The sequence below is a fragment of the Natator depressus genome, chromosome 6 (assembly GCF_965152275.1).
Source record: "Natator depressus isolate rNatDep1 chromosome 6, rNatDep2.hap1, whole genome shotgun sequence".
In the NCBI taxonomy this organism is placed as follows: domain Eukaryota; kingdom Metazoa; phylum Chordata; order Testudines; family Cheloniidae; genus Natator; species Natator depressus.
Window position 1 is genome coordinate 30,153,912 of NC_134239.1, and position 18,398 is coordinate 30,172,309.

The window sequence follows — 18,398 nt, forward strand, 5'->3', positions numbered from 1 at the left end:
TTTTGGCACCTGAGGCGGGGAGCTCAAATGACGCCCCCATGCCCCCTTGCTTGGGCCAAAACTTTGAATCTCTGGGTCCTAGTGGTGCCTCACCTCCCCCCCAAGTCTGGCACCTGAGGTGGCCACCTCAGTTCACCTCATGGTAAGGCCAGCCCTGATTGTCAGTGGTCTGATGGGTTGGACCCCATGTCCGGGATGCCACTTGATGTGCTGGAGTCCCACTGAGCCCACCCTTTCCACCAGCCTGGATTTCCTCACCCTGTTCTTGCTGTGCCAGGCTCTCAAGCCTTCTCTGGCACACACACAGGTAAGGCCACACCAAGCTGGAGACACAGAATGCAGCCAGCTCTGTGTGGGAAGACGCAGCTCAGGGATTATATCCAGCACTCACATGCACATCCCTTTTGGGGTGTAAACCCAAAATAATATTGTCTTGCGTTGTAGAGAGAAATATGTACAGTGTAAGCTCATAAAAATCACCCCCTCCCTCAATGTGGAGAGAGATATGCACAGCTTCTTGCCCCCGCCCCCCCGATATGAATTGCACAAACTGGGTTATGTTATAAACAAGAAATAAGTTTATTAACTACAAAACGTAAATTTTAAGTGACTATAAGGGATAGCAAACAGAACAAGGCAATTACTGAGCAAATAAAACCAAACACGCAAATGAAGCTTAATACACTCAAGACACAGGTTACAAAATATGCCCAAATAAATGTGTTAGTCTCTAAGGTGCCACAAGTACTCCTCGTTCTTTTTGCTGATACAGACTAACACGGCTACCACTCTGAAAGGTTACAAAATGCAATTTCTCACCCTAAATGTTGTTTTAGGCAAGTGGCAGAGTTTCTGTAGCTTAGAGTTCCAGTTATTTCTCTTTACAGACTGGACCCCTTGTCTCAGCCTGGACTCAGGCATTGCCTTGCCTTCAGCTCAGTTCCTTTGTCTCTTCAGATACTTTCAGCAGTCTTTCTTCTTGGGCAGGAAGGCAATGGAGAAAAGTCCTGTTTGTCTTACTCCCCTGCCTTAAATAGAATTTACATAAGGCGGGAAGCCTTTGTCTCCAGTGGAAAAGTACCACCAGTGTCCAAGGTGGTACTCTGTACCAGGTGACATTATCCAGTGACCTAGCAGTGTCAAAGCAACTCTGAAACCAGGTTTATTTGCCATGTCCACAGGAAAGAACTCCCAGAAGATGGGAGATCCACATCTTTAAAGACTCATTGTCTTTTCCTAATGGTCCATCAAGGGTGATTGCTTACTCTCTGGTGGGCGTCTCCAAGTATAACCACGGTTGTAATTGTTACATAGTCAATATTCCTAACCCCAGACACAGAAAAGATACATGCATACAAATTGGATAATCACATTCAGTAAATCATAACCTTTCCAATTATACCTTACATGAGTCATCTTGCATAATATATATCTTAGTTATGCCCTATTCATATCGTAGACATATTTCTATAATTAATATGGAGTGTCACGTCACAGGTGGAACTGCAAGGAAAAATATGTAAATCAGTTGCTTGGTGCACCACATTATGAAGAAAGACAAGTGAAAAAATTAACTGAAATTTTTCCTATCTCTGCAGCATAACATTACACTGTATTTCAATACACTAAAAACCTATCAAAAGCAATTACATAAGAATAGAAGAATGGCCCTACTGGGTCAGATCAAAGGCCCATCTAACCCAGTATCCTGTCTTCCAACAGTGGCCAGTGCCAGGTGACCCAGAGGGAATGAACAGAACAGGTAATCATCAAGTGATCCATCCCCTGTCACTCATTCCCAGTTTCTGGCAAACAGAAGCTAGGGACACCATTCCTGCCCATCCTGGCTAATAGCCACTGATGGACCTATCCTCCATTAATTTATCTAGTTCTTTTTTGAACCCTGTTGTGAAGGCCAAGACCATAACATCCTCTGGCAAGGAGTTCCACAGGTTGACTGTGTGTTGTGTGAAGAAATCCTTCCTTTTGTTTTAAACCTGCTGCCTATTAATTTCATTTGGTGACCCCTAATTCTTGTGTTATGAGAAGTAGTAAGCAACACTTCCTTATCTACTTTCTCTACACCAGTCATGATTTTATAGACCTCAATCATGTCTCCCCTTAGCCCTCTCTTTTCCAAGCTGAAAAGTCCCAATCTTATTAATCTCTCCTCATACGGAAGCCATTCCATACCCCTAATCATTTTTGTTGCCCTTTTCTGAACCTTTTCCAATTTCAAAATATCTTTTTTGAGATGGGGCAACCTCATATGCACACATTATTTAAGATGTGGGCATACCATGGATTTATATAGAGGCAACATGATATTTTCTGTCCTGTTATCTATCCCTTTCTTAATTATTCCCAGCATTCTGTTTGCTTTCTTGACTGCCGCTGCACATTGAGTGGAAGTTTTCAGAGAACTATCCACAATGACTCCAAGATCTCTTTCTAGAGTGGTAACAGCTAATTTAGACCCCATCATTTTATATGTATAGCTGGGATTATGCTTTCCACAATGTGCATTACTTTGCATTTGTCAACATTGAATCGACATTTTGTTGCCCAGTCACCCAGTTTTGAGAGATCCTTTTGTAGCTCTTCGCAGTCTGTCTGGCCCTTAGCTATCTTCAGTAATTTTTTATCATCTGCAAATTTTGCCACCTCACGGTTTACCCCTTTTCTCAGATCATTTATGAATATGTTGAATAGGACTGGTCCCAGAACAGACCCCTGGGGGACACCACTATTTACCTCTCCCCATTCTGAAAACTGACCATTTATACCTACCCTTTGTTTCCTCTCTTTTAACCAGTTACTAATCCGTGAGAGCACCTTCCCTCTTATCCCGAGGCAGCTTACTTTGCGTAAGAGCCTTTGGTGAGGGACCTTGTCAAAGGCTTTCTGAAAATCTAAGTACACTATATCCATTGGATCCCCTTGGTTCACATGCTTGTTGACCCCCTCAAAGAATTCTAGTAGATTGGTGAGGCATGATTTCCCTTTACAAAAACCATGTTGACTCTTCCCCAACAAATTATGTTCATCTATATGTTTGACAATATTGTTCTTTATTATAGTTTCAACCAGTTTGCCCAGTACTGAAGTCAGGCTTACAGGCCTGTAATTGTTGGGATTACCTCTGGAGCCCTTTTTAAAAATTGGCGTCACATTAGCTATCCTCCAGTCATCTGCTATAGAAGCTGATTTAAATGATAGGTTACAGACTACAGTTAGTAGTTCTGCAATTTCACATTTGAGTTCCTTCAGAACTCTTGGGTGAACACCATCTGGTCCTGGTGACTTATTGCTGTTTAATTTATCAATTTGTTCCAAAACCTTCTCTAATGACACCTCAATCTGGGACAATTCTTTAGATCTGTCACCTAAAAAGAATGGCTCAGGTTTGGGAATCTCCCTCACATCCTCAGCCATGAAGACCGATGCAAAGAATTCATTTAGTTTCTTCACAATGGCCTTATCGTCCTTGAGTGCTCCTTTAGCACCTTGATTGTCCAGTGGCCCCACTGGTTGTTTAGCAGGCTTCCTGCTTCTGATGTACTTAAATGTTTTATGTACTTATGTTTGCCAATGCTGCCATATTTTATATTTTAATTTTTTGTACTGATAAACCATCCAGTTGAGTTCCCTTGATTCAAATCCCCCAATTGTTTTTTTTTTCTTTCTTATCCATAATTCTTGGCAGATAATTGTGACTATATGGTCAGCTACTTACAGCCTCTGACTTTTCAGTCTGTTACATGAATCTCTCTCACGAAGGCAGTGATTTGGGCAAGAATTACTTCTCACTTTGTGTGTGTGTGAGAGTCAGTGTTTTTTCTGCACAGTTACACTAACAAAATGGATCATCATACTGTTAAGAGTTACCACTTTAAGTTAAAAGAAAAGGAGTACTTGTGGTACCTTAGAGACTAGCAAATTTATTTGAGCGTAAGCTTTCGTGAGCTACAGCTCACTGCATCCGATGAAGTGAGCTGTAGCTCACGAAAGCTTATGCTCTAATAAATTTGTTAGTCTCTAAGGTGCCACAAGTCCTCCTTTTCTTTTTGCGGATACAGACTAACACAGCTGCTACTCTGAAACCTGTCACTTTAAGTTAGTTCCAGTTACTATTGATGCTGTGTTTGTGTGGAAGAATTTCCTGCTACTAAACCAATAAAAGGCGACTTCAAGAGCAAATCCTTATGTGACAGTATATGAAAGCAGAGCATTTCTTACCAAGCCTGTCATTTCTCCGAATTGATAGCTATCATGTTCCAGGTTGTTTAAAATGTTCTAGTCACATACAAAATGACCCCAATTTTTCCTAAAGGGCTTCAGAGGTACCTGACATATTTATCAAACATTGTTTTTTTCATAAGCAAGGGAGCAAAAGCGTGGTGTGCACGGCTCTTGGGGGATGTGACTAACCTTCACTTAATGGGTGAGTGGATAATGAACATTCTAAGGTTTGATTATTGTTAGTTTGTTTTGATTATTGTTAGTAGTGTTAAGGCTCAGAATTCAAGCATTCACAAGAGCTACTAAGTTGCCATTAAGATATCCTTAGCACAGTGCATCTTTAAAACTACTTACTTTTCTTCAAACACCTACAGTACACGAAAGTACCCAAACCGAGCACAATAATACAGGCTATTATTGTTCCAATGACTGCTCCAATTATACTGCTCAAATCTGCCTTGGGGGCTGTGAATGAAAAAAATAAAGAAAATTCTGATTCTATGCTTGTTCGTATTAAAAAAAACAAATTTAGTGGACTGCACCTACACTTTCACAGTAAGTGATTAACTGTTTATTTTTCTGGCTGAGTATTTGAAATTGATGTCATAAGAAAGTCAAAGTAGGAGCAAAACTTCTACTAGCCACTACACTACTAAAGAAAGCACAGAATAACTGCCAGGCACATTGTGTTGTATCAAATCACAGCTTCAGAATGCTTTCCCTATAAGTAGACAGCATTAAGGATCTCAAAATGCCCACTCAAAAACTTAAATATTAACAACATTCTATAGAATGAGGATAATAAAATGTAGGGTCAAAACAGGCTTTTGTAAAACATACCTGTGGATCAACTCAATTAGCTCAGAGAGGCCCTAAAATGTGGCATGTGTCACACAATCTTACCAACACAAATATATGGCACTAAAATGGTGCACCCAGAAAAGCCCTGATATCGAAAGGTCAGACCTGTGACATGTTGCCACCACATTTCAGCCCCTTCTTTTCACTGAACTGACTCTCCTTGGCTTCTCTGCCACTCCTCCCACTCCCATTCTAGCTGACATGTCAGCAAGCCAATTGTTCTGAATGTCACTGCATGGCCAGCTCTCCTGCCCTGCTGTCTATTTCAAATGACACCTGGTCTCACTGCACCGCTGGGACAGCATAAGGTTGACACGGTTCAAATTCCTTCAAAAGAAGTCTAGCCACAGCATTCCGGAACACATGATATATAAAAAAGAAAAAAGATAAGACCCTAAAGGGGGTGGATACCTGTGACAGTCAAGGTGCTATTGAGAAGTAACTTGGCTGGAAATGTTTTGTGACTCACAATACATCTATAGACATTTCCATTATCTTGCAAAGACGGTTGCAGCCTTAGTATGCTAGTGACATTAAATGTGCCATCTTCATTTTCCACAGAGGCTCCTGTGCGGATATCCTCTGCTGCTACGCTACTGTCCTGGTTATTCTTTGATACCTTCATCCACTTAATATCAACCAAATTTGGGTAGAACTTATTGACTTCACACGAGAGGGTCTTCTCCTTGTCGCTTTCTATTGTAACTTCCTTTGGAGACAGGCTGACTTCCGGTTGAGCTGTTTGGAGATAAAGGTTATATTACTATCATAGAATCATAGAATATCAGGGTTGGAAGGGACCTCAGGAGGTCATCTAGTCCAACCCCCTGCTCAAAGCAGGACCAATCCCCAACTAAATCATCCCAGCCAGGGCTTTCTCAAGCCTGACCTTAAAAACTTCTAAGGAAGGAGATACCACCACCTCCCTAGGTAACGCATTCCAGTGTTTCACCACCCTCCTAGTGAAAACGTTTTTCCTAATATCCAACCTAAACCTTCCCCACTGCAACTTGAGACCATTACTCCTTGTTCTATCATCTGCGACCACTGAGAACAGTCTAGATCCATCCTCTTTGGAACCCCCTTTCAGGTAGTTGAAAGCAGCTATCAAATCCCCCCTCATTCTTCTCTTCCACAGACTAAACAATCCCAGTTCCCTCAGCCTCTCCTCATAAGTCATGTGTTCCAGTCCCCTAATCATTTTTGTTGCCCTCCGCTGGATGTTTTCCAATTTTTCCACATCCTTCTTGTAGTGTGGGGCCCAAAACTGGACACACTACTCCAGATGAGGCCTCACCAATGTTGAATAGAGGGGAACAATCACGTCCCTCGATCTGCTGGCAATGCCCCTACTTATACATCCCAAAATGCCATTGGCCTTCTTGGCAACAACGGCACACTGTTGACTCATATCCAGCTTCTCGTCCACTGTAACCCCTAGGTCCTCTTCTGCAGAACTGCTGCCTAGCCATTCGGTCCCTAGTCTGTAGCGGTGCATGGAATTCTTCCGTCCTAAGTGCAGGACTCTGCATTTGTCCTTGTTGAACCTCATCAGATTTCTTTTGGCCCAATCCTCTAATTTGTCTAGGGCCCTCTGTATCCTATCCCTACCCTCCAGCATATCTACCTCTCCTCCCAGTTTAGTGTCATCTGCAAACTTGCTGAGGGTGCAATCCACACCATCCTCCAGATCATTAATGAAGATATTGAACAAAACCAGCCCGAGGACCGACCCTTGGGGTACTCCACTTGGGACCGGCTGCCAACTAGACATGGAGCCATTGATCACTGCCCGTTGAGCCCGACAATCTAGTCAGCTTTCTATCCACCTTTATAGTCCATTCATCCAGCCCATACTTCTTTAACTTGCTGGCAAGAATACTGTGGGAGACCATGTCAAAAGCTTTGCTAAAGTCAAGGAACACCACGTCCACTGCTTTCCCCTCATCCACAGAGCCAGTTATCTCGTCATAGAAGGCAATTAGATTAGTCAGGCATGACTTGCCCTTGGTGATTCCGTGCTGACTGTTCCTGATCACTTTCCTCTCCTCTAAGTGCTTCAGAATTGATTCCTTGAGGACCTGCTCCATGATTTTTCTAGGCACTGAGGTGAGGCTGACTGGCCTGTAGTTCCCAGGATCCTCCTTCTTCCCTTTTTTAAAGATGGGCACTATATTAGCCTTTTCCCAGTCATCCGGGACCTCCCCTGATCGCCATGAGTTTTCAAAGATAATGGCCAATGGCTCTGCAATCACATCCGCCAACTCCTTTAGCACTCTCGGATGCAGCGCATTACCTGGGGACCTGGCCCCATGGACTTGTGCTCATCCAGCTTTTCTAAATAGTCCCGAACCACTTCTTTCTCCACAGAGGGCTGGTCACCTCCTCCCATGCGGTGCTGCCCAGTGCAGCACTCTGGGAGCTGACCTTGTTCGTGAAGACAGAGGCAAAAAAAACATTGAGTACATTAGCTTTTTCCACATCCTCTGTCACTAGGTTGCCTCCCTCATTCAGTAAGCGGCCCACACTTTCCTTGACTTTCTTCTTGCTGCTAACATACCTGAAGAAACCCTTCTTGTTACTCTTAACATCTCTTGCTAGCTGCAACTCCAGGTGTGATTTGGTCTTCCTGATTTCACTCCTGCATGCCTGAGAAATATTTTTATACTCTTCCCTGGTCATTTGTCCAATCTTCCATTTCTTGTAAGCTTCTTTTTTGTGTTTAAGATCAGCAAGGATTTCACTGTTAAGCCAAGCTGGTCGCCTGCCATATTTACTGTTCTTTCTACACATCGGGATGTTTTGTCTCTGTAACCTCAATAAGGATTCTTTAAAATACAGCCAGCTCTCCTGGACTCCTTTCCCCCTCATGTTATTCTCCCAGGGGATCCTGCCCATCAGTTCCCTGAGGTTGTCAAAGTCTGCTTTTCTGAAGTCCAGGGTCCGTATTCTGCTGCTCTCCTTTCTTCCCTGTGTCAGGATCCTGAACCTGACCATCTCATGGTCACTGCCTCCCAGGTTCCCATCCACTTTTGCTTCCCCTATTAATTCTTCCCGGTTTGTGAGCAGCAGGTCAAGAAGAGCTCTGCCCCTAGTTGGTTCCTCCAGCACTTGCACCAGGAAATTATCCCCTACCCTTTCCAAAAACTTCCTGGATTGTCTGTGCACCGCTGTATTGCTCTCCCAGCAGATATCAGGGTGATTGAAGTCTCCCATAAGAACCAGGGCCTGCGATCTAGTAAATTCCGTTAGTTGCCGGAAGAAAGCCTCGTCCACCTCATCCCCTTGGTCCAGTGGTCTATAGCAGACTCCCACCACGACATCATCCTTGTTGCTCACGCTTCTAAACTTAATCCAGAGACACTCAGGTTTTTCTGCAGTTTCATATCGGAGCTCTGAGCAGTCATACTGCTCTCTTACACACAATGCAACTTCCCCACCTTTTCTGCCCTGCCTGTCCTTCCTGAACAGTTTCTTCATCATCATCATCATCATCAGGGATATTCTGGCTCTTTAACAGTGTTTATGTACACTGAATATACACCTTTCCTAAATGTTTGATATGTGCAATGTTTAATGTTCATTGCAGAAGTGGGGTTTTTTGTTTTGTTTTTGTTTTTTGCTAATCGAGTCATTTTTTCCCAGAAACAAGATCACAAGAGTGAATATTCTTTAGAAGATACATAGCATTTATGATCATTAGGACTTTAGTAGTTTTACTATTTTCTGCTCTTTGTAAATAAGTATCTATGAAATTAATAGAGTTTCTCAGATTTAGAGCATGTCTGGATATTGAAAATGCCACTGCAAGTCTGAGGATTGGATAATGGAAAACCTTACCTGGCCAAAACCTTAGAGATTATGACAAACAGGCTATTTAGGTCCATATTTTCCCTTCACCTGCAAAAAATTCATGGAAGGGGAATATTTAGACTGATACAACTATGGAGAGGTTGCAGGGGAAAATGACCTGCAGTCTTCTCTGCCTGTGGCAAGGAAAGTGACAGTGAATAAGGAATAGGGACTGTGCCCTTTTAAAGGCAACTATGATGGAGAGAGAGATGAAAAATACCAGACTAAACCCCAAACACATTAGCCTGATGAAGACTGCTAATGCCCATATACAATCTCCTGCAGACCGCTGGGCTCACCACACCATCACCATAACTGTTAGTACAGTTTACCCAGGTGCCTTGGCTATTCAACTGATATAATGCAATTCACACTCCCACCCCATCCCCACAGAGGCTCAGGGGGGTGGGGAAACTGGTACCACTGAGATGGACTCTAATCTTCTGCCTTCAGGTCCCCAGGTAATGCAGTATAAAATAAATGGTACAATAAAGTCACTTACCAACTACCTCTAAAACAGATGTTCCATGAGCATCAGAAGGGGCGACAATAACATAGCACCTATATAGTCCTGCTTCCTTAAACTGTATCTGTGGGAGAGAGAGTGCAGCATTTCCTCTTCTCAGGTCATTGTCAGACATACTTGCCCCATTTCTATGGGAAATATGCGCTCCAGCATGAAATGTGAATACTTTTTCTTCTTGGTCTGCCCTTGGAGTCTTAAGATACCAGGTAACTCCCACGTTCTTGATATCCAGTTCTGCTGTATTGTACCCAGAGAGATTGCATGGTATGGAGATGTTATCATTCAGTGACACTATTTGTGGGGTGCTTCCCATCAGCACTTGGAGAGTTTCTTCAAAAATAGAAAATGTGTATTTGAAGAAATACATCCTAAAGGTTCCTTTTAAAGGAGTTATTATTGGCTCAAGGATCATGCAGTTTTTTAGTAGCCTGTTTCCGCACCCATAATCCTTTATAAACTGTCTCTATGGTAATCTAATGAACGCTTTCCTTCTTAAATTGTTAATGGCTTTATAAATAACAATCTTTGCTTTTATTTGAATGAAATAATCGAGATAACACAGGCTAGTTGGGTGGCCCTGGCTCTTGGGAACTACAATGCAGGAGAGACTTTAGCAGTGCATACACTGCATATTACATGTTATACACTGGAGCTTTGTGGTAGAACTACACCAGCACCTAATGGAAGGGAAATGTGCATTCTATCCATCCATCCATCCCAAGTATTTATGTGGACCCTATTACCATAATAGCTGAGCACCTCAGACTCTTTTATGTATTTTATCCTCACAGCACCCTTGTGAGGTAGGGAAGTGCTATTATCCCCATTTTACACATGGGGATGTGATGCACAGAGAGACTCAATGACTTGCCCACATCCAAGTAGGAAGGTGGCACACAGAATTTAATGCAGGTGAGTTCCAGACTAGTGCCCTAATCCAGGAGTCACTTGTCCATCTCCTTTAAAGGAAAAACTGTCCTGCTGGCTCCCCATCACTGCTGGGGAGAGGGACACATCATCACCTATTTCTTCTCCCTTCCCCTTGAGGAGAAAGACAAATTAATAATTAATACAGATAGAATTTTTGTAAAAATCTGATAGAACTGATGGAAGAAAAGATGCAGGTGGAAACTCTGGAGATGCAGGTTTAGAAGGGGGTTTGAGCGGACGATGGAGCAAAGACATGAGGAGGTTGAAGGGAAAAGCTCAGACTTGCAGATGGACCAAAGAACTCTGAGGGGAGACTGCTGGGTAAGGAAAGTGGACAGTGGAAACATGTGACTAAGAGAACCAGACAGAGGAAAAGACATGCTAGTGAAGGCGAAATAGAGCTCAGGAACAGGTTTGCGGAGTTGGAAAATGAAGAAGGGGCACAGCAGGTGGTCACTGATGGTGAGAGGGCAAGGAAGAAGAGAAGAGCAGCTAGTCCTATAGGAAGAGGGGAAGAGTCAATGGAGATAACACCAAATGTGAGCCCCAGGAGGATACAGGATGGGTTGCAGAGGATTGCAAAGGACAATAGGAATTGAGAGGACTTGCAGCCAGAGGGAATAGGGGATAGACCGGAGAATCGCACCATCTCCAGGAAAAGGCAGATCTATGTGACTGGGGACTCCTTACTGAGAAGAACAGACAGGCCTGTAACCAGAGCTGATCCAGAGAACAGAAGGGTGTGCTGTCTGCTGGGTGCTAAAATACAGGATGTGGACCTGAGGCTGAAGAGGATCCTAACGGGAGCGGGAAATAATCCACTGATTATCCTTCATGTGGGAACAAATGATATGGCTAGATTCTCGCTGGAATGTATCAAGGGAGACTGTGCCAGGCTGGGGAAGATGCTTAAGGAAATCGATGCTTAAGGAAATCGAGGTGATCTTCAGTGGGATTCTGCCTGTTCCTAGAGAAAGGCAACAAAGGTGTGACAAGATCATGATGACTCAGGCAGATGGAGGGCTTTGGGATGTATGCCACTGGGAAGCATTCATGGACAGAGGACTTTTCTCTTGGGATGGACTTCACCTGAGTAGGGAGGGAAATAGACTTCTAGGATGGAAGCTGGCACAACTGATTGAGAGCTTTAAACTAGGAATTTGGGGGAGATGGTTGGGAGATGTCCAGGTAATCTCCACGCCAGATTTTAACATTGAGAGGGAAGAAAATGAAGTAAGAAAGGATACTGCCATGGGTAGGAAAATGGACATAAGGAGGAAGGGTAGTGTAGATACCAGTCTAATAGGTGATACTGGCGGTAGAATGTCTGTGCCTAATTGGGTAAAGAATGTGAGCGAAGCCAAAGAGCAAAAATTAAGATGTTTGTACACCAATGTGAGGAGCCTAGGTAACAAAATGGAGGAACTAGAGCTATTGGTGCAGGAAGTGAAACCAGATATTATAGGGATAACAAAAACATGGTGGAATAGTAGTCATGACTGGAGTGCAGGTATTGAAGGGTATGTGCTGTTCAGGAAAGACAGAAATAAAGGCAAAGGTGGTGGAGTAGCATTGTATATTGATGATGAGGTAGACTATAAAGAAATAAAAGCGATGGAATGAATAAGACAGTCTGTCTGGGCAAAAATCACATTGGGGAAGAAAGCTACTAGAGCCAGGGTGGGCAAACTTTTTGGGCTGAGGGCCACATCTGGGTGGGGAAATTGTATGCAGGGCTGGGGCAGGGGGTTGGGATGTGGAAGGGAGTGCGGGGTATGTGTGGGGGGGTGCGGTGTGCAGGAACAGGCTCAGGGAAAGGGATTGGGGCAGAGGAGGGGTGTGGGGCATATGAGGGGGCTCAGGGAAGGGGGTTGGGGTGCAAGAGGGGTGCAGAGTGCAGGAGGGAGCTCAGGGCAGGGGGTTGGGGTTCGGGGGGGTGTGGGGTGCGACAGGAGGCTCAGGACAGGGAGTTGAGGTGCAGGAGAGGTGTGAGGTGCAGGCAGGGAGTTGTGGGGCAGGGTGCAAAAGGGGTTCAGGCTCTGACCTGGTGCCACTTACCTAAAGCGGTTTCAGGGTGGCAGCAGCACGCACCGGGGCCAGGGCTGGCTCCCTGCATGCCTGCCCTGGCCCCACGCCGTGCCGCGCCATTCCGGGAAGCGGCCAGCACCACGTCCCTGTGCGGGCTCTGGGGGAGGGGGGGCACAGGGCTCCGCGTGCTGCCCTTGCCACGCCTCCAGGTACCTCCCCTGAAGCTCCCACTGGCTGCGGTTCCCTGCTCCCAGACAATGGGAGCTGTGGGGGGCGGTGCCTGGAGGCAAGGGCAATGCACGAAGCCCTCTGCCCCCCACCCCACGAAGCTGCAGGGACGTGGTGCCAGCCACTTCTGAGAGTGGCACGGGAGCTGCGGCACCATGGGAGGCAATCCTGCAGGCCGGATCCAAAGCCCTGAGGGGCCAGATCTGGCCCACGGGCCATAGTTTCCCCACCCCTGTACTAGATCCTCCCTTGGGATAGTGCTTGGGGTGTGCTATAGACCACCGAGATCTGATTTGGATATGGATAGAGACCTCTTTAATGTTTTTAACAAAGTAAATACTAATGGGAATTGCTTGATCATGGGAGTTTTTAACTTCCCAGACACAGACTGGAGGACAAGTGCCAGTAATAATGATAGGGCTCAGATTTTCCTGGATGCGATAGCTGATGGATTCCTTCACCAAGAGTTGTGAACCAACAAGAGGGGATGCCATTTTAGATTTGGTTCTGGTGAGTAGTGAGGACCTCATAGAAGAAATGGTTGTAGGGGACAAGCTTGTTTCGAGCGATCATGAGCTAATTCAGTTCAAACTAAATGGAAGGATAAACAATAATAGATCTGTGATTAGGGTTTTTGATTTCAAAAGGGCTAACTTTAAAAAATTAAGGAAATTAGTTAGGGAAGTGCATTGGACTGAAGAACTTGTGGATCTACTAAGGCAGAGGAGGCCTGGAATTAGTTCAAGTCAAGGTTGCAGAAACTATCAGAACCCTGCATCCCAAGAAAGGGGAAAAAACTCATAGGCAGGAGTTGTAGACCAAGCTGGATGAGCAAGCATCTCAGAGAGGTGATTAAGAAAAAGCAGAAAGCCTACAAGGAGTGGAAGATGGGAGGGATCAGCAAGGAAAGCTACCTTACTGAGGTCAGAACATGTAGGGATAAAGTGAGAAAGGCCAAAAGCCATGTAGAGTTGGACCTTGCACAGGGAATTAAAACCAATAGTAAAAAGTTCTATAGCCATATAAATAAGAAGAAAACAAGGAAAGAAGAAGTGGGACCGCTAAACACTGAGGATGGAGTGGAGGTTAAGGATAATTTAGGTATGGCCCAATATCTAAACAAATACTTTAGCCTCATTAAAGACTGAGGGAATGAGGATCTTAAGGATAATGGTAGGATGACAAATGGGAATGAGGATATGGAGGTAGATATTACCACATCCGAGGTAGAAGCCAAACTCGAACATCTTAATGGGACTAAATCGGGGGACACAGATAATCTTCATCCAAGAATATTAAAGGAACTGGCCCATGAAATTGAAAGCCCATTAGCAAGAATTTTTAATGAATCTGTAAACTCAGGGGTTGTACCGTATGACTGAAGAATTGCTAACACAGTTCCTATTTTTAAGAAAGGAAAAAAATTTGATCCGGGTAACTACAGGCCTGTTAGTTTGACATCTGTAGTATGCAAGGTCTTGGAAAAAATTTTGAAGGAGAAAGTAAAGGACATTGAGGTAAATGGTAATTGGGACAAAATACAACATGGTTTTACAAAAGGTAGATCGTGCCAAACCAACCTGATCTCCTTCTTTGAGAAGGTAACTGATTTTTTAGACAAAGGAAATGCAGTGGATCTTATTTACCTCGATTTCAGTAAGACATCTGATACAGTTCTACATGGGGAATTATTAACTACATTGGAAAAGATGGGGATCAATATGAAAATTGAAAGGTGAATAAGGAACTGGTTAAAAGGGAGACTACAATGGGTCATACTGAAAGGTGAACTGTCAGGCTGGAAGAAGGTTACTAGTGGAGTTCCTCAGGGATCGGTTTGGGGACCAATCTTATTTAATCTTTTTATTACTGACCTTGGCACAAAAAGTGGGAATGTGCTAATAAAGTTTGCGGATGACACGAAGCTGGGAGGTATTGCCAATACAGAGAGGGACCAGGATATCATACAGGAAGATCTGGATGACCTTGTAAACTGGAGTAATAGTAATAGGATGAAATTTAATCGTGAAATGTGCAAGGTCATGCATTCAGGGTAAACTGGGGACGCATCACTTGGAAGTAAAAGAGGGGGAGAAGGAACTCAGAGTACTGGTTGATCACAGGATGACACTGACCTGCCAATGTGATATGGCCATGAAAAAAGCTAATGCGGTCTTGGGACGAATCCGGCAAGGTATTTCCAGTAGAGATAAGGTGGTGTTAGTACCGTTATACAAGGCATTGGTGAGACCTCATCTGGAATACTGTGTGCAGTTCTGGTCTCCCATGTTTAAGAAGGATGAATTCAAACTGGAACAGATACAGAGAAGGGCTACTAGCATGATCCGAGGAATGGAAAACCTGTTTTATGAAAGGAGACTCAAAGAGCTTGGCTTGTTTAGCCTAACCAAAAGAAGGCTGAGGGGAGATATGATTGCTCTCTCTCCAAATATATCAAAGGGATAAATACCAGAGATGGAGAGGAATTATTTAAGCTCAGTACCAATGTGGACACAAGAACAAATGGATATAAACTGGCCATCAGGAAGTTTAGACTTGAAATTAGACGAAGGTTTCTTACCACCAGAGGAGTGAAGTTCTGGAACAGCCTTCCAAGGGAAGCAGTGGAGGCAAAAGACATATCTGGCTTCATGACTAAGCTTGATAAGTTTATGGTATGATGGGATAGACTAATTTTGGCAATTAATTGATCTTTGAGTATTAGTGGTAAATATGCCCAATGGCCTCTGATGGGACGCTAGATAGGGTGGGATCTGAGTTTCTATAGATAATTCTTTCCTGGGTGTCTGGCTGTTGAGTCTTGCCCACATGCTCAGGGTTTAGCTGATCGCCATATTTGGGGTCGGGAAGGAATTTTCCCCCAGGGCAGATTGGCAGAGGCCCTGAGGGTTTTTTGCCTTCTTCTGCAGCGTGGGGCACGGATCACTTGCTGGAGGATTCTCTGCACCTTGAAGTCTTTAAACCACAATTTGAGGGCTTCAATAGCTCAGACATAGGTCAGGGGTTTGTTACAGGAATGGGTGGGTGAGATTCTGTGGCCTGCGTTGTGCAGGAGGTCAGACTAGACGATCATAATAGTCCCTTCTGACCTTAAAGTCTATGATTCTATGAATCTATCTTTGGAAATTACTCAGAATTTCACTGGGTGTTTCAAAATACCCAGGAAACAACTCCAGGATCCCGATAATGATCTCAATCTTTGGCAAATCTAAGTGATCACAGTAAAAGAAATGGCACCATATGCACATTTTCTTGCTTGGCTGCCTATGGGCCTGCTTGGGGACACTTTAGGTCTCCATTTAGGTACATTTCTGCTCTTGTCCCTATTTTCCATTTGCCGTGTTCCGTACACACAGGACGGTGTAATGCAGCATCACTCAATAATGATGAGAACTGTGACCTCAGCCTCTCAAATCTGTGGGCTCCCCCTAAGTGTTGGGCATTCACACATGGTTTAAAGTTATTCATTTTCAGCTTCCTAAGCTCAGACTCATACTGCTCACATACCAGGAGCTTCAGGAATCCTTGTATAACACTCCCTCAGGTGGAGAGATGACACAAGATGGCATGTGCTGAGGCTGAGGAAGATTATCAGGGGATAGAGTAAAGGTTGTATCACTTCCTTACTATACTCATTGCATTGAGAAGACCTATACAGACTGTAGGAGGTCTGATGGTGGTCTCAAGAATTTAATTGTTACTGCAGATTCCTCAGGCAGTGGGGAACCCACCCACCATACCTATGCAGCAAAATTGGGCTCTACAGTCATGGAGGCAACTTCATCAGATATGGAGGGGGAAACTCCTCCCTAATGGGTGGCCAAATAATTCAGCCCCACCCCCTACCCCGGGACAGAATTCATGGTTCCTGAAGTGGTGGGGAGGCACTACATACTCCTAGTGCCATGATGGGGGGTTTGGGGTTGGTTTCTTCTCTCTTCCCACTGTCCCCAGAGGAACTTTAGAAGGACTGCGCTCCCTGAATGCAGCATTTTCAGCTGACAGCACTGAAATTGGCAATCAGGGGAGGTGATAAGGTCAGGTGGACAATTAAAAGGGCATTGAAAAACAAAAGAAAAAGAAAAATCTTTTGGAATACAGGAATTCTCCATCCCCCTTCCCATAGGAGTGGCTGTGGGATCCTGCTGGCCAAGTAAGGGAGAGGCACTGGATTATTGTGAGCTGATCTGAGAAGTCAGGATTTAGGTGAGCTCCTTTTCTTCAACTTGCTTCTGTGAAGAAGAGGTGCGACGGTTCCACACTGAGCCAACTGTCCTGAGGATCAATCTGCCCAATTCATGGCCAGTTTATGTGGCAGTGGGGGGTTACCCTATCCACTGTTACTGAATAACCAGCCTTGAGGATTTGGTCCACCAGGAATAGCTGGCATAGTACTTCCCTTTTACATGTCTATTTTTAGTGACTGTCTAGCCTGAGTGGCTACAATCCATCTGTGGCTTAAAAATAGTTCAGCTGAGAGCTTCTCAACTCTAACTCTTAAGGTTTTTCCCAATAGGATGTCTCTTAGATATGAAATCGTTTCCTGGGGTAGAATATTTATTCCATACTATTGGCACTATGTTTAGGTTTGCTCACATATTACAGCTTGGAGTGAAGCTTTATAGAGAATATGTGTCAAATTAACCTTTCTGCTGTTAAAGGCTGTATGCACCTTTTGCTGTCAATGAGAGGAGACTGTTAAACTGTTCCGAAGGAGCTGGTACATGCCACTTTCTGACTCCAGGTGATATTTCTGGGCTAACTGCTGCCACCCCATAGCCCAACCCCCCTTGCAGTTTGCTAATGCTCTTTGAATAAGAAAGGAAGGAAGGGACCAGAAATAAAGCTGTGTGTCAGGGAATGGCATGTGCCAGTTACTTCGGAACAGCCTAATGGTCATAAGGATGAGGCCCTTGGTGTGCCAATTATTTTCTCACAGCTATTCAAAGCCCATTCCTTACTCGAGCAGCATTTGCAAATTGGAAAATTGGGTGGGGGTGATATATACAGCATGTTGCACAGAAGTAAAGCTTCAGGTCAGGGAGTGGCATGTGCCATCTACCTCAGAACAGATTAATAGTTGCAGGCATGTGTCAAGTTATTTGTCAGTTATACACCCTCAGACATCAGTTACTTATTGCAAGTGAGAGGCCATTACACCATGTGGGATTGGGGGTCTTGGTCGAATATATATTATTACAACATACAAGAGCATTTAGTCTGGTGAAATTTCTAAAACTAGAAGCCTACAGCAGTGACTTTTGATGGCCTTTGGAATAAAGACCTGGGACTAAGGAACCAGCTTCAGTCTTGGGATGCCAGAAGTGTCACCCCTGCCCCCCCAGACAGACCGCGTCCCACCCCCACTCCAGCTCCCCCTCCAGGCGAGTATTCGGGGGTGGGGAGGACCAGGACCCTGGTCTGGGAGAATCCGCAGACCCCAGTGACCCTGCCCCTATACCCTCTTTGCCAAGGGGCAGCCGAAGTTGGACCCGATCCTCCCCCGCCTTATGGGACCCGGGATCCCTCCTTTACCTGCAGGCTGGAGCCCGCTGCTGAGACACAGGAGCAGCCCGAGCAGCCGGCAGCACCGCCCGGCGGAGCCCGCTCCCCACCCCATGTTCTCAGGTAGGGTTGGGGGCTTCGCTGGCGCGGGTCGTGGCAGTGACGGGGCTGAGCGGTTCCCCTTCATTTTCCTCTCCCGGACACG

The 18,398-nt window shown here is 44.8% G+C and overlaps 1 protein-coding gene across 1 annotated transcript; it reads right to left on the bottom strand.

Moving 5' to 3' along the window:
* Positions 1-753: 753 nt before the first annotated feature.
* Positions 754-18,398, bottom strand: LOC141988877 (natural cytotoxicity triggering receptor 3 ligand 1-like). Its single transcript, XM_074954929.1, has 5 exons — positions 18,224-18,398; positions 9,458-9,811; positions 5,515-5,841; positions 4,597-4,707; positions 754-1,503 (listed from the first exon to the last, which is right to left on the bottom strand). The coding sequence occupies exons 1-5, from the start codon at positions 18,378-18,380 to the stop codon at positions 1,487-1,489; spliced, it is 966 nt and encodes a 321-aa protein (XP_074811030.1). The 5' UTR covers positions 18,381-18,398; the 3' UTR covers positions 754-1,486.

Bases quoted from the DNA above. Each gene is read 5' to 3' on its own strand.
- LOC141988877 (XM_074954929.1), bottom strand. From the start codon at position 18,380: ATGAAGGGGAACCGCTCAGCCCCGTCACTGCCACGACCCGCGCCAGCG. The intron at 9,812-18,223 runs GTAAAGGAGGGA...CTATTTTTGAAG, and splicing joins CAGCGGGCTCCAGCCTGCAG to AAACTCTCCAAGTGCTGATG. The intron at 5,842-9,457 runs GTAAGTGACTTT...ATCTCCAAACAG, and splicing joins ATCTGTTTTAGAGGTAGTTG to CTCAACCGGAAGTCAGCCTG.